General features: G+C 42.7%; 1 protein-coding gene across 4 annotated transcripts in view; it reads left to right on the forward strand.

The window, feature by feature from the left end:
* Window positions 1–24,325, forward strand: part of PIK3AP1 (phosphoinositide-3-kinase adaptor protein 1) — a 47,047-nt gene that overhangs the window by 6,109 nt on the left and 16,613 nt on the right. For 2 of the 4 annotated variants that reach the window (XM_021284282.2, XM_065067503.1), the window contains exons 2-7: window positions 2,844–3,260; window positions 18,373–18,521; window positions 19,369–19,513; window positions 21,048–21,190; window positions 22,320–22,452; window positions 23,199–23,395. In XM_021284282.2, the coding sequence (XP_021139957.2) occupies window positions 18,447–18,521; window positions 19,369–19,513; window positions 21,048–21,190; window positions 22,320–22,452; window positions 23,199–23,395 (693 nt within the window). In that variant the 5' untranslated portion in view covers window positions 2,844–3,260; window positions 18,373–18,446. Of the gene's footprint in view, window positions 1–2,843; window positions 3,261–15,036; window positions 15,188–18,372; window positions 18,522–19,368; window positions 19,514–21,047; window positions 21,191–22,319; window positions 22,453–23,198; window positions 23,396–24,325 lie in introns of those variants that run through there. The other 2 variants (XM_021284283.2, XM_065067504.1) reach the window with 2 other exon arrangements.

The following is a 24,325-nucleotide window of genomic DNA, read 5'->3' on the forward strand; positions in this document are numbered from 1 at the left end:
TGTCATCCTTTAAAAAAAAAAAATGTGTTGCAATTGAAACTATTTCTAGATTTTTGTTTTCTTTGCAACAGTTCTGTTGCTGACTTAAGCTTATTTAGCCCTTCAAGACCCACTTCCAGTGTTTTTGGTTATGAACATAAAGAGCTTCCTTGGCTCTCAAAATGGAATCAGTAATTTTATATCTCAGTTCTCCTTTTAAAAGCGTTGTTCTTCAGTTTATCCTAAAAGTGTAAGAGGCTATAGCAATTAAGAGGGCCTGGGGAGGGCTGGCACAGCTCTGTTAAGGGGAATTATGTACTGATAGAGCAAGTGCTGTCTAGGGAATCAATACCTTTCCTAAAACACTGCGTGAAGTGTCTTCCTACTGACTGCAGAGACTACACTGCTCTGGGTGATGTTGTCTCTGGGGATATAAATGCTGGTAGGGAACTTGCAGAGCATCTGTCAAGTTTGCATCTTTTGCCTATGTATCTGAGAAGGGAGGCTTCTTGGGTACTTAGTGCCCCCATAGTGCAGTGCATGTTTAAAATCAGTGGCTCCCTCACCCTGTGTCCTCTCCAAGCACAGCTGCTTATTTCACAGAAGGACTGGACAAGAGGTTGTTTTCTAACAGGTTTAGTTGTGGAAGCTGTGCTCTTTCTAAAAATACATGGTTGGTTTAGGTGTTCCATTTTATAGAACTTTAAAATGCCGTGGAAGTCACTGCTGCTTTCCCCAGCAGGCTGGACCTCTCCCAGAGAGCACCATGGTGGGACTTCAGGAGCCCTGGGCAGATCTCAAAGTCACTGCATCATCTCCTGTCTGACAAGGTCTGGCTCAGGGGCCATGCTGCAGTGTGTGGGCTCTGTTCTCCGCAGATAGTTGTGCTGCAAGTAAATCAACACATGGCTCTGGAAGCAGAAGTCTCTGGCACTCCTCCCTTTCTAGAATAAAACAACTGACCTCTTGAGTTCTGCTTGGTTTTCCTGTTTCTGCTCATGTGATTCTGTCATCTTTTTCAGGTGGTGTTCAGCCAGAAGTAGTATTTTGGGGTTAGTCGTGTTCTCACTGGTGTGAAAGCCACACATTTTCACAGCAGTTTTGCACTCACAGTGTAAAGTCCCACGGCTTTTGGTCTGTTTGTCTGCTGTATGAGTTTGCTGGATCCCCTCCACTGAGAATGCAGTCTCCTACAAGGCTCCATATGGGGTTTAGAAGCTCTATTCACACAGAAACACGGAGCCACCCTAGTGAATACTGCTGAATTGCAGTGTCTGTGTTCTCCATGGCTAGGACATCATCCTTTCAATGCTAGAGACTTTCCATTTATGCAGGTAAACATAACACTGTTGGTTGAGAACGGAGCACATCTCCATGCTTTACTTCTCAACTGTACCACTTCTGCTCAACTACAGGTTGAAGTTGGTAATTGTATGGTTTAGAGCTAGGGTGCCATATGTAGCCTAGACATCAGTTCAGCCTTCATTTCTTAATGCAGGTTCTGGGGAAGGTGGCAGAACACAGTCTTTGGAGGCTGTCCATTTTTGGTTGAATTTTAATAAGGTGGCTGCAAAACTGTCATCTTCAATTCTGGCAAATTCACTCTCTGCAGATGTTCTTTTTGGCATGCTGAATTTTAGACATTGCCTTCTACTTTAATTAGAAAAATCTGCCATTGTTTACTTGATTCTGGTTGGAGATGGGTTGGAAATGTTAACACTTTTTAAAAGCCAAAATAGGATTAGAAGACAATTTACTAATAAAATTTGAATGCTCAGCACTGAAATGTACCATGGGACCAGAGCTGTAATCCTAAAATTTGGGTGAACTTCTTTTGCAGGTGAATGGTAAAATTAAATTTAGACTTTAAAGTTTTCTTGAGATTGGTGGGAGACCACTGCATCATGTCATGTTGGTTCAATCTACATGTGGTCTTCTTAGCAAGCTGGAAATAGCTTTAAAAGTACTTTCATTCCAGAGCACAGAAATGCAGGAGTGTGTATGTAGGAGCTGTCTCTAGAGAATTATAGAACAAGTCAGCTTTGAGTTTATTTTGTCCTGTGTTATGGCCACCACTATTGTATTAGTTCTTTCACTCTGAAGAGAGGGTTTGTCATGTCAAAATAGTTGGGAAAGGGGGGAAGGACTCTAACACAAGCTGGCAAAGTGTCTGGTGACTGAGTGATGGAATTACTGTGCCGTGAGCACCGGGACTGGTTCATACCCTTCAGTTGCACATATACTTTGCAGGCAGTTTGCATTCTGCTGCAATGACAGCAAATGTCTAACACTATGGAAGCCATAGTGGCTTCCTGTGAGCGTTATGGGACCTCATTTCAATAAAGACCTTTCTTATTTTAGGTGTACTATGTTTAGTATATACTTTGCTTGAACGTGCAATGGTCTGCAATTGTGTTGCAGAGACCCTCTAGTTGTCTAAAATGATTTCACTTCACACCCAAGGGTGAACTCCCCTTTTCAACCTAGTTTGTTTTGGAGATAGGGTTTTTGTGGGTTTTTTCCTATCAACATGCTTTAAATCTGTAGATCTCCACATGTGGTTTGTTTCACTTGAAACTACATAGGAAATCCCCTTCTTCATAGGAAGCTTTTTGAGAATGAAAAATATACTTAAATTTTAGTGGGGTAAATGCAATTATGAGTTCAACAACCCTTAGACTTGCTCTGTGGCTGTCAACACCTCACTTTGGATATACCCACTGTTCTTTTGAAGTGCTTTGGAGCTTCTGACATTAATTATAGGGACAGCCCTGTAGGTTTTTGTTTTTCTGCAAAGCTGTGGGTCAGTCCGTTCTTGCTTTGAATTTAATCCTTCTCCCTGAGATAATCTTGCTCTCGTACAGGAGCCTCTGGAGGATATGATGTGCTGATTGTGTATGCAAGTGACGCCACTGAATGGTGTCAATACCTCCAAAATCTCTTCCTCTTTACTCGGCACGTTCGAAAGCATCGAATTCTGACCTACCAGCTGGAAGGCAGGTCTGCCATCTGCCACCAGGATCTGGACCTGTTCAACAAAAGTCGGAGCATCATCCTTTTGCTGTCGTCTGAGCTGGTGCAGAGTTTTTATCTCCCCCCTGTCCTGAAGAGCCTTCAGGAAGCTTTATGGCCCCCGTACAAAGTAGTCAAGCTGTTCTGCGGTGTTACAGACTGTGATGACTATTTGACCTTTTTCAAGGACTGGTCTCAGTGGCAAGAACTCACAAATGAAGATGAGCCTGATGCTTACCTTGCAGCTGTCAAGAAGGCTATTTCAGAAGGTAAGGTGGCACCTGTGGGGTTGTGCATCCTGGTCATGGGGTGGAGGAGGGAGATATGTGATATTGTTTATCCTTATTTTAATGCTGATAATGTGTTTTACTGAAATAGAAAGCTAAAGCAAATTGCACAACTTTTGTAAACTAGGAAGTTTTGCAAGCCAGTTTTTCTATGCCTGGTCAGTTGGTCCCTAATTCAGAAGAGATTACCAGTGACTCACAGAGAACTTGTGAATTTGGAGGTTATTTTAGGTGTCTGGTTTTGAATGCAAATTGAAAATAAAAATCTAGTCTCTTTAAAGTTCTACTTGTAGATATTGTACTCTGCAGTTTATTGACCCCAATTAATGGAAAAATCTTCTTTTCCTTCAGACTTACATTTCTGTCATACCAGAACAAAAATAAGCTTGTCTAATATGTATTCTCTAGTGCTGGGCCTGAAGTCAGAGATGTAACCATACTGGCAACATACCAGCTTGCTACATGTGATGGAATGGCAGAGATGAATTGGAGAATTGTGCTGATAGCCTTAAAAATAACCCAGCCTGTCTGAAAGTGATCACCTTGTAACAAGCACAGGGACTTACTAGGGCAGAAGTATTAACAGCTGGAGACTATAGAAGCCCAATGCACTGAGTTTTAATTGAGTCTGAACTTTCCTAAACTCCAGAGGAGTGTGTGGTACTCCTTTCTCATAGTTTTTGTTGAAATGAAGGTGAAGAGCTGTGGGGAGTCTTGCTGGTCAGGATGTTTTTATGATACTGCCATACTTAGGGTTATAGTGTTCTTTGTCAGCCTTAGCAGGATTGGAGTCCTGTGATCACGTCTTGAATTAATATTTAGCTGTATTTAGTGGCATAAATGAGGCAGTGCAGTCTTACTGTGTCTGGTGTTGTGTGCATAAAGGTGCTTTGTGCAAGGATAACAACAACAATAATCATGACAAATTTATCACAGTAAAAATAAATTTTGAAAGGCATGATCTTGGCCAAAACAGTCCTCTTGAAAAAAAGGTGACTGAGGGATTGTGCTGAAGATGGCATTCTCATGTAAGAAGGTCACAACAGATGTTTTAGTACCTTTCAAAAACCTGCATAAATTAAAGTTTGCATCTCTCTTACAAACACCCCTAAAATGTCTTGATCCCAGCAGATAACCTAGGGCTAAAGTAGTCTGGCTCCTTTGCTTCCAGCAAGGAAGAGGACAGAAAACAGTGGCTGAGCTTTTGTACTCTGAAAAATAATACTTACCAGAGATTAAATTAGCTTTTCTGATGCTTTCTGGCAAAAGTAAAAGCTTAGATACTGTTTTCCTCCAAATGTGGGTTTAGAGCACGGCACCAGTATTTTATTCGTTTTAAATACGCTATTCAAAGTTAGGGAGGTTTAAACATCATCTCTCTAGATTACTGGTAAAATTAACGGTTTTACTTAACATGTCTGAGGACCATCAGAGTTTTTAGGCCAGAGTAGGAATAAGTTCTAGTGTAGCTGAAGGGCGTGTGAGAGTAAAAAGGGATGTTGGTCCTGAAATCTCTTCCTGGAGCCAGCTCTCGCCACTCTGTTCTGGCTTGCTGCGCTCTGACTGCACAAAGCACAATGCTGGGCAGAAGAAAGACTCTTGCGTCCTGGGCTGCGAGTGGAGTGGGAAGCACAAGTGTCTCCATCCTTCATTAGATGGACTGGCTGTAGTGGGGGGTTTCACGTAGCCAGGTGGTTCCCTACTAGCGAGAGGTTTTCACTCATTTTGCTTGTTTTGAGCACAATAAAAATCAAAGAGAATTTGAGTGAAGGGCACGGGTGTCAGAATGGACCAGCTAGAAACCGCTCTGGATCATAGTTGTCAAAGGGAAGCACCCAAAATCTGACTTATGTGCTGGGAAAGCATATCTGTTGGCAGTGCTGTACTGAATGCAGGGCCTTATCAGCTAAAGAGCAGCCTCTGCTCTCTTTGATGTCAGATGCAGTCAATGAATTGTACTGAGCTGACCTGACTGATCTGTGAGATCTACTCTAGGTGAACCTGCTTTAGCAGGTGGGTTGGACTAGATGATCTCCAGAGGTCCCTTCCAACCCCAACCATTCTGTGATTCTGTGACCTGGCTCTCTTCTTCCACTTCAACAAGGGGTTCTCCAAAAGTGAGCTAGTTCTCCCTGTGTACAGCTGCTGCCCCTTGGCACACTGGGGACTGTGCCTGTGGGACCTGGGTGCTGGATCTTCCCAGCACTCCTCAGAGATAAAACCAAAATAATTTGCAGAGGGGTCTGCTGTGGCATTTTCCAAACAGCTTGGTACACAAAGATTCAGAATTTCTGAACTGCTGTTGGGAGGCCCACCTGATGTGAGCTGTCAGCTGCACACAAGAGTTGGGTAACGTCAGGCTCGCTCTTTGTGCATATCAGAGAGTTTGCCAAGGCAAACCATCCACTGTCACTCTGACTCTTGTGGAAGGAAGAACCTCTGTAAGCTAGGCTGGTTTCATAGCAAATGTATTTGGATGAATGTATGAGATCTTGCCTCTCTGTGGGGAAAAGTGACTAGGTGACCTCTTCCATCGTGTGATTCTACAGACAAGATTTTGTGAATGGCCTCAAATGAAAATGTTTTGATGCTTCCTCTGAAGAGAGGACAACCCCAGGTGTACATAGTTCCCTTTTTGGGTGAAACTGTGAAAACTTTCTTCTTGGTTGGTAATAAAAAAATAGCATCTGTGTTACAGTTTGGTTGCAGCCAACCCCAGCATGAGTGATTTAAAGTAAGAGTGTTTGTGACAACAGACCTCTCCTGTAGAGGAGCACAGCCTGTACTCTGCTTGCAGGACTTCACTGTTAGGATTTTAGATGAAGGCTTTGAAGTCAGGAGCTCTTAGAAGGTGTCAGCGAAGTCCATTCTCTGCAGTGGACTGTGAACTACTCCTGAGCAAGGCAGCCCTCAATTCCCACACCACTTAGCAGAGGAAGTTTATGGCCGTGTTTGAAAAGGTTTGTCTGGGTGTCTTCTTCTGGGTAGTGCTTCTCTTCACATGCATTCACTGGTACTTCTAATAACAGTGTCAGCACAATTAAAAAACAAAATCTGATGCAAAATAACCAAATTTCAGCTTCCTATTAGCTGAATTCCAAGTGAGTGGAGCATATGACACAGGACACTGCGAGGGCAAATTCTGCTCCAGAGCCTGCACACTGGCCCAGCTCAGGCTATGCTCTGGCCTCTAGCACAGCTGTTAGGCTGTGGTTTGTTTAGTGCATCATGGGGACGTGACACCCCCAGACATCACATGCTGAAAGTTATTTTAATTTTTATTAGTTTGGTACAAATTCAGAAAAGAGGAAGTATTTATCTAGCCTTATTGAGAACTAACTGTGCTGACACTGACTCTTGCTCTCCTGTAGATGTGCCATTTTTACTTTAACAATTTTTCAGTCCTGGCAAACTACAGAGACCATGAATGTTTCTGTTTGCAGGTGCTCCTGTTACTGATGGGGAAGTTTTTCCAGCTGTGTAATAACTGTACTAAGGACATGGAAATGCTCAGGATGGCACTGTACAAGCCTGCTGCTTAAGCTCTCTTGTCTGGCTTGTGATACCACACCATGCTGTGCTCTGTGTGTTGGTCAGCTGGGAGTCACTGACCTTTCTCTTCCTCCTGTGTTCTCAAAGCTCAGTTGACATCTGCTTTGTATTATGAACATTTCAACTTCTCCAATTTATTTCATCCCCTACCTGTGTTGTCTTGAAAAATTTCAAATTTCCTGCTTTAAAGGTTGGTGTTTCCAAAGCATTTACTAATTAATCAGTGGCTTTGAACTTCCTGTTCCCAAGCAAACTCTTTCAGGGAAAAAACTCAGGGAAGCTGATATTGCTAAGGTGATAACTGGATGTAATGGCAGCTGTGAATCGTGCCGCTGAACACAGAGTGTGGACTTGGCTGAGCTGAGTTCTCATGCGATGAAATGGACAAGAAAGAAAGAAAGATTGGTACCAGCAAACTTCTTGCAAAATAGGAAGGTAAGGAATGGATGTAAGGAAGCATGTGAATATGGAGGAGAGCAGGCAGTTAGACAGAGGACGAGAATTTTGCTGGAGCCCTGTAGGTGAGGAAGAGCTGGAATGTTACTCCACTTAGTGAGGGGCTCATTGAGAAATGCCAAAGACCAAGGCAGCGAGCCTTTGGGAGGAAAATGGTATAACAGAAACAGCAGAAGCTGTTATTGTTCTCCCTCCTGTACATGTTAAGGAATTGAATTAACTTTTTGGCTTTCTTCGGTTGCGCTGGTGAAACCATGAGTGAAACCTGAGAGCGCATCACAGAATTGTTCAGGTTGTAAGGGACCTCTTGACATAATCTAGTCCAACCTCCTTACTGAGACGTGGTCAGATAAATCAGATTGCCGAAGACCATATCCAGTCAGGTTTTGAATGTCTCTGCAGGTGGAGACTTTGCAATCTACCTGAACAACCTGACAAAGTGTTTTCTTCTGTTCAGATGGGATTTTATGTGTTTCACTTTGTGTCTATTGCCTCCTGTCTTGTCAGTGGGCACTATAGAGGAACATCTGGCTCCCTCCTTTTCATTCCCTCCCATCAGGTAAAAATTGAAGGTTCCCCTCAGTCTTCTCCAGGCTGAAGAGTTCTGTATGAAATATGCTGTGGTCCCTTAATTGTATTTGTGGTCCTGTGCTGGACTTAAGCTGTGAAGATAAAGTAACCTTGGAATAGGCTACTTGGAGTTTGAGGTCAGGTTGGACAGATGTGTAAGATATTATCAAGTGTGTCTCAACCCAGGGGGATGAAGTGGTAAAATGCAAGAGATTCAGTTCAGCCTGACACTTCTGTAATTATTTGATTGCTAACTTTTGCTTGTAACTGCCATTTAGGGGTAGAGCTCTAAATTCACAATGAATTTGTAAGTTGGGCAGGAGCTGCTCTCCCATTACTTTGGAGTTAATGATAAATGATCTGTTCATTGATGATAAATGAATTCCTATTATGTATCTCAAGATTTCTACCAAAAGGCAGGTTTTTTTTCCTGGTGTAGCTCATTGGCCAGTAATGTTTCTGTGGAAGGGTATCAGAGTTTGTTCATTTGATTGCTCAAACAAGCTCCATGTTAGGCCTTGATGAACTTACGACCTTCTGATTTACTGTGTAACTATTTCGGGACATGAGCACAGTGAAATCCAGTGTTATCTGGTATGTGAGATGTCCTGAGAAATGACAAAGCAAGTGCCATAACTTAGAATAATAGTCTGTGGCTTTTGTGGATAAATTTGAACACTCTTTCCTTTCTTTTCTCCCATTAAAAATAAGCTAACTCACATTGCATACTTTTAATGGCAACTTTTCAGTAGAAACCACAAAAGCCACCAGACAGTGACAGATCTGCACACTTTAGTATAGGACAGTGGTGATATTATCTCAGGTGGCTACTACAACAATTCATTGAGGTGCGGGTGCTTTGTACTGGGCATTGGTAACTATTGCCCTGACAATAGCAGCTACTGTATCTGTTGTGCTGTGTCTGTTTCTGGTAGGTAGCACTTCAGTCAGGACTGCTGTGTCAGACTAATACTGAGACTTGCAGATGGGGCAGTAGTGAAGGGGGTGCTGTGAACTGCAGCCTCCTTCCCCACAGGTCCATTCTGCCCTGCACAGGAACATGTTCCTGTGAGAGGGAGTGTTTTAGTATGATTTCCAGTGCCTGTGGAGTTTGCTCTTGCATGTGGAGGCAGAACAAGCTCTGAATGGTGTAGCAGCTCTTTCCTGTGCTGCTTGTTAAGTTTCATAAAGCATGGCCACTGAGAAATATTGGATGCAGAAAGAAATCTTGTTAGAAAGAGGCATGACATGGCCAAGTACTTTATGGGAATGTTAAGCCACTCCCTTAAAAGATATATCCTGGAAATAATGCAGCAAAAAAGACTTCTGAGAGTTAATTTGACATCCCTGGTCATCTTTTTAGAAAAGGATCATGAAGCTATGTCAGATCAATACCTTTATGAAACCACCTCCTTAATCTTTTGCCTTACAGAAGATGGTTCTTTGGGACCTGTTCTGTTGCTAGAGAGATAATGCTGTATCTCTGAGGCTCCAGCTTGTGAGCAGGCCCAGGTTCATGCAGCTCTCACTATAGTGTTACTCTAGCCCTGCTGGAGTCTCTTGTCTGTATGAGATCCTAGTATTGCATTTGCCTCGCCAGTTGATCTCTTCAAGCTCTCATGTGGTGGTCCCACATCCTCACAATGTTCCCAAAGAGTTTCCAGTCCCGTGCATACAATTGCCATTTTCTGCAAGAACCATTTTGGCCCTTAGGTTCTAGAAACCGAAGACTGGATGTGGATGCCTGTGCCAAGTTTGTGATCCCTGCTTGCATCTTCAGAGTCTGTTTGGATATCAGAAGCGTAGTAAAGGAAGCAAGTTAGAGGTAGGAAGGAACGGGAATTGATGTACAGAGAAATGTGAAGCTAGGGACCGTTTGGTGTTTACTTCTGGCTCTTGGTGCTCTGTGAAGGAATATGTTCTGAGTACCCCTGTCTCTGAGAATTATGTCTAGCATTTATTTCTATCAGTTTATTGGAGTGGCTTTGAACAAATGAGGTAGCATGATTATCTGCTGTACTGCAGTCTTCCCTCCCTCCCTTGCTCTTTTTTTTTTCCCCTTTTTTGGAGGGGCAAGGTTAAGTGAATTCTTAAAACTGTATTTTTCTCTGTTATATTGTGTTGAAACAGAAGATATGCTTCTTTAACCCTGCTCTTTGAAGAGGAACGGGTGAGGTATTAGTCAGCCCTCTGGGTGCAACGGGAGTCCGCTTTGTTACATGGGAGCTCTGCAGCCGGGCTGTTCTCACTGCCTGTCAAAGAGAGGAAATTGTGACGCTCTTGGACCAGGAATTAAGGTCTGGTAGCATGTCCTTCCTTACAGATACTAGTATTGTTATAAAAATGACTGGCGTTGGAAGCACAGAGACTTCAGAGAGCTAGTTAAAGCAATCAGAGAAACTTTAACTAAGCCCCTGAGTGACACTGAGAGAAATGCATGAACGTCCTTATCCATCTGTAGCAAAAGGGATCGAACAGTTGAAATAGTCTTCCCAGCTGCAGTATGGGTGTGTTGTTTGTCATCTAGGTGCTTCTTAAAGTCCTGGTTTATGCACATTGAAAGCAATACTTCATGGCAGTATGAGATTCAAGCAGTGCTAACGTAGGTGCATACTAGCTTTCTAGACAGACACAAAGAAATGATAGCCCAGAACTAGTAAAGTACAGGACCTGATGTGGTTAGGAAGGGTCAGGCTATAACAGACTTCACGCATGTCACAAACACTGATAATATTTCTCTGTAGCTTTTAGTTCTAATAATTTTCCCAAGTGATTAAGCCAAATTCTAAATATCTGCCAATGTGAATGGCAAGGCTTTAAAACACCTGCTTAATATAAGAGCCCAGTAACCATCACTGATGGCTTCTTCCAAGTTTGGAACAGCTGAAGTAATTTCTGCAAAATCTTTGCAGGAGTGTGTGGTCAAACCAAAGATGTTTTACAAAGTAGGTCTGAAGAGATGTGTGTAGCAGATTTCAGGTTGTTTCAAAGACCTGTGTTGTGCACTTGGAGAGTTGTTTTGCTTCTAGGATTGTATTTTCTAGGATTTTCACGGCTGTTTGATAGTACCATAGAAAACTGCCTAGGCTTTTTTCAAAAGCGACTTGAGATTAACAGTGGATCTTGAGCTTCCCAGGGGGAAGTTTCATCAGTGGCATAGGCTGGCCTTAGCATGGACTGCTGCAGAAGAGAGTGGTCTACCTCATTTGCCACCCTTCATCTGGCTGGGTGATCTGGTGGGGCATTGGACTGCAAGGTGATGTTCCAAGGAGATTAACTGAAGGAGGGGCAGGGCGCGGGATTGCCTTTTCAGTAATGATGTGACCTTAGATCTACTGAAGCAACTTGTAGAGCCATACTTTCAGGCGAACAGTGATCTTCTGGTGGGATGTTTCCAAAGCAGCTACCCTGCTCTCTTGGTTGAATTCCAGCTATGTGGACACTCTTTTCTGTTGTGTCAAGTGTTATGCATTGTGCTTAAATTGAAGATTAAATCTTGAGATTTTGGTCATACACAGTGTCTGTTGTCTGGGTGGCCAGAGCACTGCATCTTACTTATAAGCTCTTCCTTGTCTCTGTTCTTGTCCCATGCACACCAGCTAGCTCTTTAGATTTATACACTTAATCCTATCACAAATTGACCGCTAGGCTTGGTGAGACCCTTGGGCTGAGAGTTCAGAGAACTGTAATGAGTTGGCTTGCAGTTTCTCAACCACAATAGCCAGGCATGCTTTTAGCTTGAGGCAGGCATAGTGTGGTATATGATTGCTTGAACCTTAGTGAAAGAGCTACAGGCTAAATACTTTGCGTTTGTAGCACACTATAGACATGGTCAGATAAACTGGGTTATCTCTGTGTTATAAGGGGGACTCTGCGTTTTACCCCTGAGTTTACAGCTACTCTATTTGCAGTAGATATGAGTGAAATGTGTAAATGTTCCTCCTCATCCTGGAGTTCAGGGACCGGCAGCTCAGATTACACCCCCGCTGTCAGCTGCTGAAGCAGAGATCCTGAGTCTCACTGATACAGCCGAACGTGTTCTTTTTTTTGCTGGTTCTGCTGCATGTGCCATAGCCTCTGGTGAAAATAAAGACAGGAAGGGGAAAGAGGGCTGTGATGGGTGTAGTTGTGTTTTAAACTGCTATAGCTCTTTCTGTTGTATATGCTCCCATGAATGCGCAGATATGATTTTTTGCAGCTCAGCAGACTCACTAAGCAGGATAACCCTCTGGAGTGAGGTGTGCATTTGAGCTGGAACAAAGTCTTTTCTGGAGAAGTAATAGCACTCTAAGGGCCGTATTGGTACCCATGTGCTTTATTAGGTAATGGAAGATGACATTTCTTCTCTAGGACTGTGCTAGTTCATCTGATCAGGTTTCTAAGAGCAGAATTTGGCATAATCTCAGAACGGTATTTGAAGGGGTCTGCATTTAGGGAACATGTGTCTGTTACTGGGTCTGGAGGGAAAACCATGCTGGATTCAGACTGCCTGCTTTCCTTGAGATCTTGCATGTTACAGCTCTAAGAGTCACTGTTTTTTCAGGTGCATCCTATTCTTTACATTAAAAGTGCTGTTCTCAGCTCAGGGCTGCTAGTGAATGAGCAAGAGCTGTATATTTGAAATAGTTTTTCAGGATGTCACGAATTGTAATTTCCTCTTCAGTCTGTGATAGGATTACTGAGTGTTGCCTTGTCATTCTGGGGAAACTGCTGAGGTTCTCTGAAACTATCCTGTGCATAGACCTTTGTGGATGATGTTTTTTGCAACCTGTAGCACTACAGACCAAGAGTGCACCTTCTGCAGCTACTGAGGAGGAGGGGCTGCAGACCAGTGACCACAGACTGAACTATGAGAGCTCTCATCCAGTCATCATCTGCAGTCAAGGTGCAGGAGGCTGAGGAACGTGGCTGGGGCCGATGATGTGTGGCAGGCTGTTTCCCAGCTGTTACCTCTGTGGCACTGTATCAATGACAAGAATTGCAGAGGTGTGTTAATCTATTTCCCATTTCCATCTGTTCCTAATGCAGGAAGGAATTCTATCTGGGATTCCTACCTGTGCTTTTGTGCATCGGGAAATGTCATGTGAGGTGGAGTGGTTATGTGCATCAGTGTGATCACAGTTGCTTTGCAGATGACCTTGCCTCCTCAGTCCCATTTTTAATTTCACATTAGTAAGGAGTGCCAGGAGTAATTCAAAACTGAGCCTAGCCTAAGCAGGCAACTGAAAGTTACTGGTGACGTTTGTCCCTAAACTGGAATATTCCCACAGAAGTATCTTTGATCCTGTGAGTTACCTTCCTGTTCTCTGTCAATTCCCCACCTGCTTGAGGTGTTTATTTTATCACTATTTTCTAGCGCCTGGTATTTTTCATATTTTTTCTCTTTGCTTTCTCTTCTATGTCCTTTCCACTCCTGTGGCTTTTCAGACTTTGTTATTTACCTCATGTTCTCAAAACTGTGTGCTGAGTTTCCTGTTCCTGAAACCCAAGTAGGGTATTTTTTGGCCACTTTCTCCTCCCTACCTTCCAGTATTTACAGGAGTGACATGAAGTTGCCCTTGGCATTGTAAACAACTTTTGGTGACTCAGCTTTCTCCAAATACTTTGTGTTTCGAAGACGGAGTTAAAAAATTACTTGGAAGCAGAATTTGGGAACATTGATCCAAGAAAGTGAACAGATTCATTCACTTGAGTTAGATTTTAATGAAGATCATGAAAACCTGCTGCAAAGACATTTTTCTTCTTTCAGTTACATGTCTGTAGATATAAAACATAACAAAAAAAATGGTCCTAAAGTTTGGATGAGATGCTCTTTATAGAGGAACTGTGGAGTTAGGTATGTTTCTGAGTATGAGAGATAGATATTGTCTTATTAGGTTACAAAGGTCAATGCAGCTTGCCTTCTGGCTTCTTACAATTTGCTGAAACAGTGGTCCTGTCAACAGGTCTCTTAATAACCCACTTGTGTTCTTTGTAAGTATACAACGTCCTTAAGAGAGGCACAAGTGTGTGTATGCACACCAGCTCAAGCGAAACTTGTCATAGTGAAATACAGCTTGTTTCCTTGATGGAGAATGAGAACTAGTTTATTGTAACTTCCAAGGACAAATGAAATGTGACCACTTTCTTTGCAGAACTGAAAATCTGGTTTTAGGTGCTATGCTTGTAGATGAGCTGTTTGAGTAAGAGGTTTGAAGGGGAGATGTCCCATACTTTATTTATTCTTTATGGACAATTTCACAAAATCTTACTTTTTCCTGTATTTTTTCCTCTGTTTACCTGATGCTTTTCTGCTTGGTTCTCTCCGCTTGGTTGAAAGGGGAAATGTTGCTACAGCATAACCCAGTATTGAGGGATTATTACAAGATGTTTCGCTGCTGAGCCTGTATCTCCTTGGTAAAGCAGGGCTTGGACGTTGGCATGACAAAAGGTAACTTGCTCTGCTTTGTTAGTACTCTGCCTGCTTCTCACAAATGCAACTGGAGTTGCTCTGGAAGACTTAATGTCCTTGTTTGCACTTGGAAAAGGAGGCTGGCCAGTTGCAAGCTTCAGGTGACAGCAGAAGCTCTCTTTGAGGGCATTGCCTCTTGCTCTGGGTGTCTGCCACCTCGTGAAAGCTAGTTTTCTTGATTGATGAACTGATCAATGGATGGAGTGTTCACAAGATGGCAGTGAGGGGGTAATATACACATGCAGGAACTATATGTTCAAGCTGTGGCCCAGTTCTTGCCATTTGCATTAATATCTGGATGACAGAGTGGTCTGGACAGGCTGCTGACTCCTTCCGAGCACTCGTGTGTCCTGTGGTGCAAGGGCTGACTTCCGAGAAACCACAGCTGCCGGCTCCGTGCCGATAGCCCATGGGCTTTGCCAGGAGGAAATGGATGACAGAGCAAGCTGTGTGTGCTGTACAGCCACAGGTCAAAATAACCGGTTGCTTCACGTTGGTTTCTAAAGCTGCTAAATGGCTTGTGAAGCACGAGGCCATGCCTGTGTTTTCCCTGGGTTTTTCCCCGGGGTGAGTTTCTGCAGGGCAGCTGTGCAGGGAGCCTGGCAGGGCAGGCGGGAAGGAGCTGGCATGAGGCTGCTCTCTGCGGCACAGCTGCTGACGCTTCGTGGAGGGGGCATGTTCTTCAAGGGGAAATGTGGTTGCGTTTCTTGGACCGCATCTCCTCCCCTTGCTGCTGTTCTCACAAGTATTTCACAGACTCAAGTGTGGCCCGAGGTAGCCTTAACTTAAAGGGGAACAGAAAGGCCCTGCAGTCAAGACAGAGCCCTTTATACCACAAGCTGTTGACTACAGCAGCTGCTCATGGAGAAGCTCAATTCAGGTATTCACTTAGTTTTCTAATGATTCTATTCATCTCCTCAGTGGTGGACTCTCTAGCCTGGGTATCAGAGAATCATAAAATCATAGTATCATTACGATGATATAATTCTGGAATCTGTATATGCAAGTGAGTTGCCATTACTCAAGTATCTTTAGAGCATGGATATATAGAATGTAATGGGATGCTTTCCTCTTCTAGTACTTGCATGTTCACAAGTCAGAAGCCCATCACTAGAACTTGCAAGATGACTGTAGCATTACTTCACTGCTTATGTGAGAAGCTGGTAATTTGGAATTTCAGAATTTTCTGAATGAAAAAACAGATGAATAATTCATACCCGAAACTCTGAGTGCCTGTTGCGTCAGCTGTTAATCCAGTTACTGATTAACATTGCTTGCTTCTTTCCCATATTACCTAACAGCTCTGTTCTTACATATCACCTCCGGGCAGTCAACTCTGTTATGAGAATGCGGAAGTGCAAAACAGGATCAGGCAATGTCCGAACTTCTTAAAAAGTCTTATCTGTTAATTTGTCTCTAATATCAAATAACATCAGTAAAGCAGAAAGACCAGGGGGCTTGTTCTGTCTTTGTTTGCCTATTATCCTTGCTTACTGTAGATGTTGTAGCTGAGATCCATAGCTTTAGGTTTCATTTTCTTCTGAAACAGACCATGTGGTGGGCAAGTGAGATACAAATTACCACACTAATGGTTCCATATTGGGGTGGGAATGATGCCCTCAGTGTCAGGATGCTGGCCACTGTCAGCTTGTGCATGTGTTACAGGAACATTAATGCTTTGCTGCAATTTGGTCATCATTTGCTCTCGTCTGCAATGAGCGTAGTCTTTCTGATGTAGTCATGTTGGGAAAAAACCAACAGAGATTAGAGACACTTCTGGTCACAGTTGACTCTTCTCCTCCTCCCCAAAAGACCCGGTGCCTTGCTCTGCATGTGCCAAACGCCTGACGTGGCAGCTGTCACGTAAGTGAAGGACGTGGGACCAGTGCTTTATTTTCTACTGTGCAGCTGGGCAGTGTCACACTCCCGGGTGGGAGTAGCCACCTTTCTGTAAGAGAAGGGTTCCCAAAACTGGAGTCTGCCTCTTGCAGCTGATGACTTTGGAGAGTATCAATTAAAATATTGAGTTAAGGAATTTAAAACCTCAGTCCGTTTTCTGTAATACTTAGTACCACTGTCTAAAAATCCAAAAAGACCACCTTCAGTTTATAGGCTTGTGTCAAAGTAGTTTCTTAGTAAAATCTGTATGTTTATGTTGGTGCAGTTTTAAAATCTATTTGCTAAATTACATGTACTGTACTAGGTTTCTTTCAAGAAATGTTGATGTTGGTGGTGATGCCTTATTTGAATTTTATAGAGCTGAGCTGCAGATTTTTTGCTTTACTCTTTCTGCAGCAAACGTCAAAGCAGCAATCTACTTGTACTCATGTGAGTAGGTTTCCTTGCCATGTGGAGTGATTCACATACTTAAAGTTAAGCATATATACACCACTGTTTGTGGAAAAAAAATGTCAGCTGAATGATTTGCTAAAATTTTGTGGCTTAAAGCCTGTCTCCTGAAAGCAAAGTTGCATTTGTATAATTCATAAAATCCCATTTAAATGTATAGAAAAAAATTTAGAAGTACATGACAAAGAATTTCAAATGGCCTAAGTTTAAGTCTTTGGTAATTATAATAATGAAGTAGTCTAGATTTAAATTCCTACCTGGCTTCTAGCTTCACTGTTTGAAACTAGCAGGCCATGAACTCCAAATAGAAGCCTGCTTTAATATAAGCCTGCTTTAATAACTTTGACTCTCTTGTTTTGTGGAAACTTAATGTACCCTGAGCTTGGGGGATTCTGAGTAAAACCTGGACTGTTGGCAACTTTGCTGTATGGATGCCACAGATTAGACAGTGTGGTTGATCGTTTAGGTCTTATCAGGACTGAGTATTTTAAATACAGCATTTTTTACTGATGTAAAACCTCTGCCAGTCCAAATTTGAGCTTTCATCTAGTAAATAATTTGTACTGCTCTTCACAGATGTGTTTTACAGTAAGTAGTCAATAACAAATAACTTTCAAAATGTTGTCTGAAGTCCTTGACTGCTCCACATTTTTGCAGGGTTTAAAAATTTTGGCCATGGCAGGTAGAGTTTCAAGATTTCATGCTGGTCTTCTGGCAAGGGGAAATCAGTGACTTTCACCAGATGTTTTGGGAGGTGGGAGAAACGGTGTGAATCATGTGAATCAAGAGGTAGAAACTAGATAAGAAAGTGCTCTCTACTAAGTAGATACAAAATTGTCTGTTTCCTTTCTCTATCCAGGAAAAGTGTTTCCTAGCAGGGGTAGGAGGCCTGTAATCTATTTTAATTCTTGCTAGGCTTTTTTTTGCAGCCAGTGATATAATTTCAGTTTGCTCTTCCATCAATATCCATGCTATTACTGGGAAACAAGAATGAGAACATTGTTTTGTACACACAGATTGTATTGTTACATGCATTTACTTCTACTCTTGGGTCTGTTTGGGTAGAGTACTGTTATTCTTCAACACAAAGGCTCTGGGTTTCAGTTTCACTGTTGTATGGGCGCAGGAGCTTATCTTTCTTGCTTGAAGAACAGGATCCCTTCAAACTAGTGCTTCATGGTGTATTTTGGTGACACAGTAATGAACTTGGGAGTTGGGGTGAGCAACATAAGCAGGATCCAGAAAACTAAAGATGCTACTGAAATGAAATAAAAGTTGGTTTTCTTCATTTGCTTTCAGAGAGGAAGGCTAAAGGCTGCTGCCCATCCTACAATGTACTCAAAGTTCAGCTGGAGTCAGATGAGTCCAGTTGCCAATCATTCTTCTATTAGATATTGACATACTAGTTTCCCTATCTAATGTGAGAAGGAACTATCCATCTCAGCAACTAGTGGCATTGTTTTTTGTTTTGTAAGCATGTTCAGTGCTACTCCAGCACTTTTGTGTCTTTGTGGGTGTTCTCCACATAAGGAAATAAAAGAAGAAGCTCTGTAGTTTCCCTTTCTTTGACTAGGTCCCCTTTTCTAAGCATTACTTTGAGAAGAATAGCAAGTTTCACCCCACCACTTCCCTGGCTGTTTTTCAGAATGGATGCACATGATATGCATTTTCAGCAAAGGGGAGTGATGTAACAGAACTCTGTATGCTTTCTTTTAGACTCAGGCTGTGACTCTGTGACTGATACAGAAGCGGAAGACGAGAAGAACCCAGTTTACCCCCACAGACTTGCCATGAGTGAAGGACACGGGTCATCCAAGAGCACTGGGGACCATCCGATGGTGCAGCCTGACCGCATACGTTGTGGGGTACTGTATGTCACCTCCTTGGGCTACGTTGTTACTGTGGGCTTGTGCAACCCATTATACTGCTCAGTAATGGACAGCTTTACAGGCCTGGGAATTAGTCCCTAATTCCTTTTCTGTCACCTTCCCTCTCAGCCTGCTGTCCTCAATGTCTCTGTTTCATGAGCTCAGTGCCCTGGGCCCAGAAATAGCCTGGCACCATGCAGTGCCCACTGTTGTCTAGGCTGCAATGTCAATTATTGACAGAAAGTCTCATTAACATTGCTGTTTGCCTTGTGTGCTGTGAGGCAGGTTCACACTCTTGACTTCCCATCTTACATTCTAGTGAGATTTAGGGGTGGCAAGTGGAGTAAAGTGATCGTAATGAGCCAATTAGACTGCATCCAGGCTGTAGAGTTAATACGACAATTCTGGTGCATGTCCTGCAAGTGACTCCAAAGAGCTTGGATCATGGCTTTCCATCTGAAAACCAGCATTTTTTAGTATAGCATCCCCTCATACTGAAAGTTTCTTCCTTTTTTTCTGTTTAGAAGGGGGCTGTGCTGCTTGAGGGAAGAGTGATAGAGTTGAAACTAAACAGTATTATAAATCCGGCTTTACTCAGTTTATAAATCTAGTTGATAAGTCTGGAGTTTTATCACCTTAATGCATGTATCTATGCTGGTGCAAACTGTAACAGAAGCCAGCTGCCCAGTTACTTCATGACTGGAAGATGCTCATGAAAAATATTCAGGACTATGAAAATGGCAGATGAAAATTTGTTAGTTGCAATGACAACAAAATCCCTAGAAAAGGAACTTAAAGTGTTCTTATGTTATGAATGTGCATGTTGTAATGCCTTTTCTCTTAGGTGCAGACAACAGTTTATATTATCATGAAATGTAAACTAGACGGTGAAGTGAAAACTGAAGTTGAATTCTCTCCAGAGAATGCATCGTCTGTGCGTGTGCTGGCTGAGATGGAGAATGAGTACACAATCTCTGTGGAGGCTCCAAGTAAGCTGGGCTGAGATTTCCCTCCTCTCTTCACCCCATTGCTTCTTCCTATCTCAGCCTGCTTGTCCTGAAAAGTTCCAGAGGGATAAGGGTAAAGGTTGCAGCACAGGAGAATTTGGGGCTGGGAAATATTGAACTCACATTCTCATTTGTGATGCTTTTGTGATAAGGAATTGAGATAGACTTTTGCTTGGGGGCTCTGTTTTCCCCTCAGCAGCGGCAGGGTTGCAGTGTAGAAACACCTTACTGGGAGTTCTGAGAGCAGTTTGCAGCTTGTAAAGCACTTTGAACTTAGCTGCATGTTATAATCACCACCACATTACTACTGGCAGGGCACCAAGAGAAAGGTAAGTGTCGGTAAATAATTGCATGACTGTAACAGCATGTGTTTAATGTTGATCTCTCTGTGATCAGAACTGAAACTATTTATCCTGGCTTACCTTTCAATTTACATATGTTCTGTCACTCTAGATATTTATATTTACAAAACTGTAGGTTGTCTAAATGTCAGGTTCACTAAACTTTAGGGGCAAGATTTCTGAGCCTTACAGATTGCTAGTAATTTCCTGGCATGATTTTATTCTATCTACTTTGGTCTGTCCTCTTTGAAGAGTCATTGTGGCAGATCTGAGAACAGAGATTAATAGTCATTATAGCGACTCCTATTAATTCAGTGAGGTGGACTGATTTAAAGAAGGTGACCTCACCCACATAAAAATGTTCAACTTAATCTGTCTTAAATTGAGATTTATAATTTAAACATGGACCTGGAAACTAACTTGCACTTTGAATTATAAACATGACCTTCATATTGATGAAGTGTACAACTATGTAAGTTTTGCAGTTTCTAACAGTAAGAAATATATTTTTAATTCTCTTCATCAGTTCCTGAGTTGTTGACAGCCAAGCACATATACAGAGAAAGATTAATTTCACTGGGATTCAAAATATTTGGTTTTGAAAGAGCAAGTTCAGACCTATGAATGCACACTGAATAAAACATCAAGAAGCTCCCAAGATGCAAGCAGGAGATAAATCCTAGGCATGGGTCAAGTTGCAAAGCTGGAATTCTTTTAAGTTGATTTCATTCAGAGACTAGTACAGGGGTTGCAGGGGTAGACAGGGGTTGCAAACCCCCTAGTGAATTTCTGTTTTTTCTCCCCTCCTTCCCCAGCTCTCATATTTTATGGCATGTTTTAGAGACTGTGCCAGAGGAAGTCAGGTGTGGAGAGATGGGAGGCTTTCTAGTTTGGGATGGTGTAATGTTAACGTTAGTGGTCCAGTCTGCTGTTAGCAGAAGACCTAGCAGGTCACAGGTGATGTGCATTGATATAACTATGAAGAAGGAAGTTCCAAAGTACTTTCCTACCTAGTGTTCAGACCAACATAATCTCCTTTTTCCTTACTCTTCATTAATTCAATAAAACAGAAACTGTTTTGGTATCTAGCTGGCAGTATCTCCAAACTCAAGGTATGTGATGTAGACCTATTCCCATTGTTTCTTTTGACAGTTATTTCTTCTCTTTCTTTTCAGATTTAACCTCTGGGACAGTGCCTCTGCAGATATATTCAGGGGATTTGATGGTGGGAGCAGCAAGTGTCACCTATCACACCGACATGGAGGAAATCAGCAGTCTGTTGACTAATGCAGCCAACCCAGTACAGTTCATGTGCCAGGTAATGACTCCAGCAAACAGCTGCTTTGGAAATTGGCTCTTTCAGAGCCTACACAAGTAGACATAAGCAAAACTGCTTGCCATGAAATAGCTCTTCTGAAATGAAGGATTGCAAGGTTATTTAGGGATTTTCACTTAACCTTAATATCCCCTTTTAGCGAAAGCATTGGGTGCTTTTTCTGTCTCTGCAGCAAATAGCTGGTTAACATGACTCAGGCTATCGAACTAACAAAAACTGCAGTCAGTCAACACTCACATTTAGACCCTGATGACTTGAAAAGACTGGGATGACAGAACCTGATATAACGGAAAATACAGTAAAGAAATAAATTGTTTGGAAATTTGTATCTAAGTGTTCTTGGAGAAGATGTGAAAAGGCAGCAAAGATTCATGCTAGCCGAATGAAGGAGAGTAACATAAAATTATTTGTTTATTCTTAGCATTTATTTCTTTAAAGCCACTCCTCAGTTCTCATGTTTTGCTGGGGTACCTGAACCCTATTAGAGGGGTAAAACTTGCACAAGCAAGTTCTCCAGATGTGTCATCATTGCTGCCTGCCTGCGTGTCCCTGATCAACCGTGTAGCGGAAGCCTACAGAGTAGTTTTGTTAGTCACCAGTGTACCTGGGGCTGGAGAGACTGACTTCCCCTTTCTTTTTAGTTCAAGTTGTGGAGCAGTTGGTACTGGGCTGTGCCTCTATTTGGGGAACAGACATGCTTCTCAGTCTTTGGTTAAGAACCAGTCCAAAAACCAAACCCAGAGTGTACACCAGAGCAATTAAAAATGAGCTAGTTCATGCTTAAAGCAGGAGTGACACTTCATTGGAACAGCATCAAAAGTAAGATTATACCTGTCAAGAAGTAGGAAATAAAAGTTTTCTGTGCTTCCAGTTGCATGAGTGACTTTCTCATTGTACTCTGTCTTGTGGAGTGTATGGTTCTCATCTGCGCAGATTAGTGACACTCTATTTCTGGACTAGGAAGCTATTAATGTCCTTTGCTTGACCTGAACATTTCTACCTTCAGTCTACCATTTTCTGATATGCTCTACATAACAAAACACTTTATAAATATCACCTTAACTGAATCTCCAGTCTCCCCCAAACAAAATAATTTTTCATTTATCTCCAGGCCTTTAAAATTGTGCCATACAGCATAGAAGAACTGGACAAACTGTTGACTGAGTCACTGAAGAAGAACATTCCTGCCAGTGGCTTACACCTGTTTGGAATAAACCAGCTGGAAGAAGAAGATATGACAACAAGTAAGTTGAAAGATTTTTGTTTTCTTTTCAAACTTCATCTGGATCAGTTGTTTTACCTTGGAGTGCATTAACACTGGAGTGTCTGATACCTGAACAGGCTGTCTCAAAAATCTTGGATCTCAGTCAAGAAGCTCAGTTTCTCATGATGCCTGTAGATTGGGGATTGCTGTTTGGATCAGGTGACCCTTTTTTATTACATGCACCAGTCTCACTTCCTTGCACTGTGACAGATGCAGCTATGTAGACACCTTCAAACACAACCAAAGTGAAAAGATGATGCTCCCTAAAATGTGTCTCATATTTTCTTCACTTGTTCTTCTCCCAGTCCCACATGGCATTTCTTCCCAGCCAAGTCCTTTTCCCTCAACCCTGTGACTCTGCTCTAAGGTGCACAGTGGGCACCAAGCAGTTTGATTGGTGAGGCACTGTGACATGGTTGCCTTACAGCAGCTTTATCCTACTGGAATAATGATCTAAGAGGTCCTTGCAAACCTGTGATCCTAGATATGTTTCACTGGTACAGTGCCAGATTCCCCACTAGAGGTCATAGGACTTAAGCCTTGAGATGCACTAGGTACTTCAGTTGATTTCTGCAAGGTTAGTTCCATTTTGAAAATGTATTTATACTTTTCAGGGCTTTCACATCTGCTTTGGTCTGAGTATTTGCTAGGAACTTGGTTTCTCACCTACTGGCTCTGTTGCTGTTAGAGAGAAACTTGGATTCTAACAGGCTCCTTTTCTCACAGATCAGAGGGATGAGGAGTTGCCAACACTGCTTCACTTTTCTGCAAGATATGGGCTGAAGAACCTCACTGCCTTGCTGCTGACATGCCCTGGAGCACTGCAGGCCTACAGTGTAGCCAACAAGTATGGCCACTATCCAAACACTATTGCAGAAAAGCATGGCTTTAAGGACCTCCGCCAGTTCATCGATGAATATGTGGTAAGAGGAGGCAGCAGTCCTGCGCTGTCCCACAGCAAGTGTGGGCAGTGGCACCAAGCTTGGCACTTGATGTTGTGGGAGCAGAAGTTATGAGCTAATAACGGTTGCAGTGTGGTATGGTAGGGTGTAGAAGACAGACATCTAACCATGCTGAAAGATTCCAGGCTGGAGGGTTGGGTGCATCTCTGGAGCTGAGGAAGTTCTTGGGGCTTTTGCACAGCAGATGAGATGGAAGCAGAGACTACCATGCTGGGTTCCTTTATCATCCATCCTTCTAATGAAGTTTCTGCAGGGATGTGGTTGGTGCCTGGTGTACTCTTCTAACCTCTGATCTTGGGAAAACTACAGCCCCTTCATCCTGCTTACTTTAGGGACTAATATGGGAAGAGAATATGTTTGGGAAGGTACAATCTGGGGTGCTCTCTGATTAGTCATAGTGCAGTCTGGATTGCTTATTAGCTCATTCACAGCTCATCTGTGTAGTCTGCCTGCTCCAAATCTATTTCTTCCATTTCTGCATTAGGATAGCTTTCTGTTTCCTACTTGTTCTGTCTGGGAGCCCAATTCACTTCTCTTTGAGCTAGCCCCATTCCCAGAAAATGGTACTTTGACATGTCGGGATGGACCTGACTCCAGCTGCACCAGGCAACTTGGGGCTTGCTTCTTGAAATAAGCATGAACCTAGCATTATATGCTAGAGCTAAATAAATGCCATTCCCTGTTCTGAGATCGGGAGGGATGCAGAAACTGTAAATTGTGTAATTAAAATCTTTGCATTAGGTAAGCGAGAGATGCTTAGGAAGCCTTTCCAACATCTTAGGGCAGTACTCTGCTTCTCCCATGTTCTCCTCTCCACCAGCACAGTGACAGACCTGTGTTGAGAGTAGATCCTGCTACTGACCATCTGGCTAGTGCAGCTTAGTACCAGAG

The sequence above is a fragment of the Columba livia genome, chromosome 6 (assembly GCF_036013475.1).
Source record: "Columba livia isolate bColLiv1 breed racing homer chromosome 6, bColLiv1.pat.W.v2, whole genome shotgun sequence".
NCBI lineage: Eukaryota > Metazoa > Chordata > Aves > Columbiformes > Columbidae > Columba > Columba livia.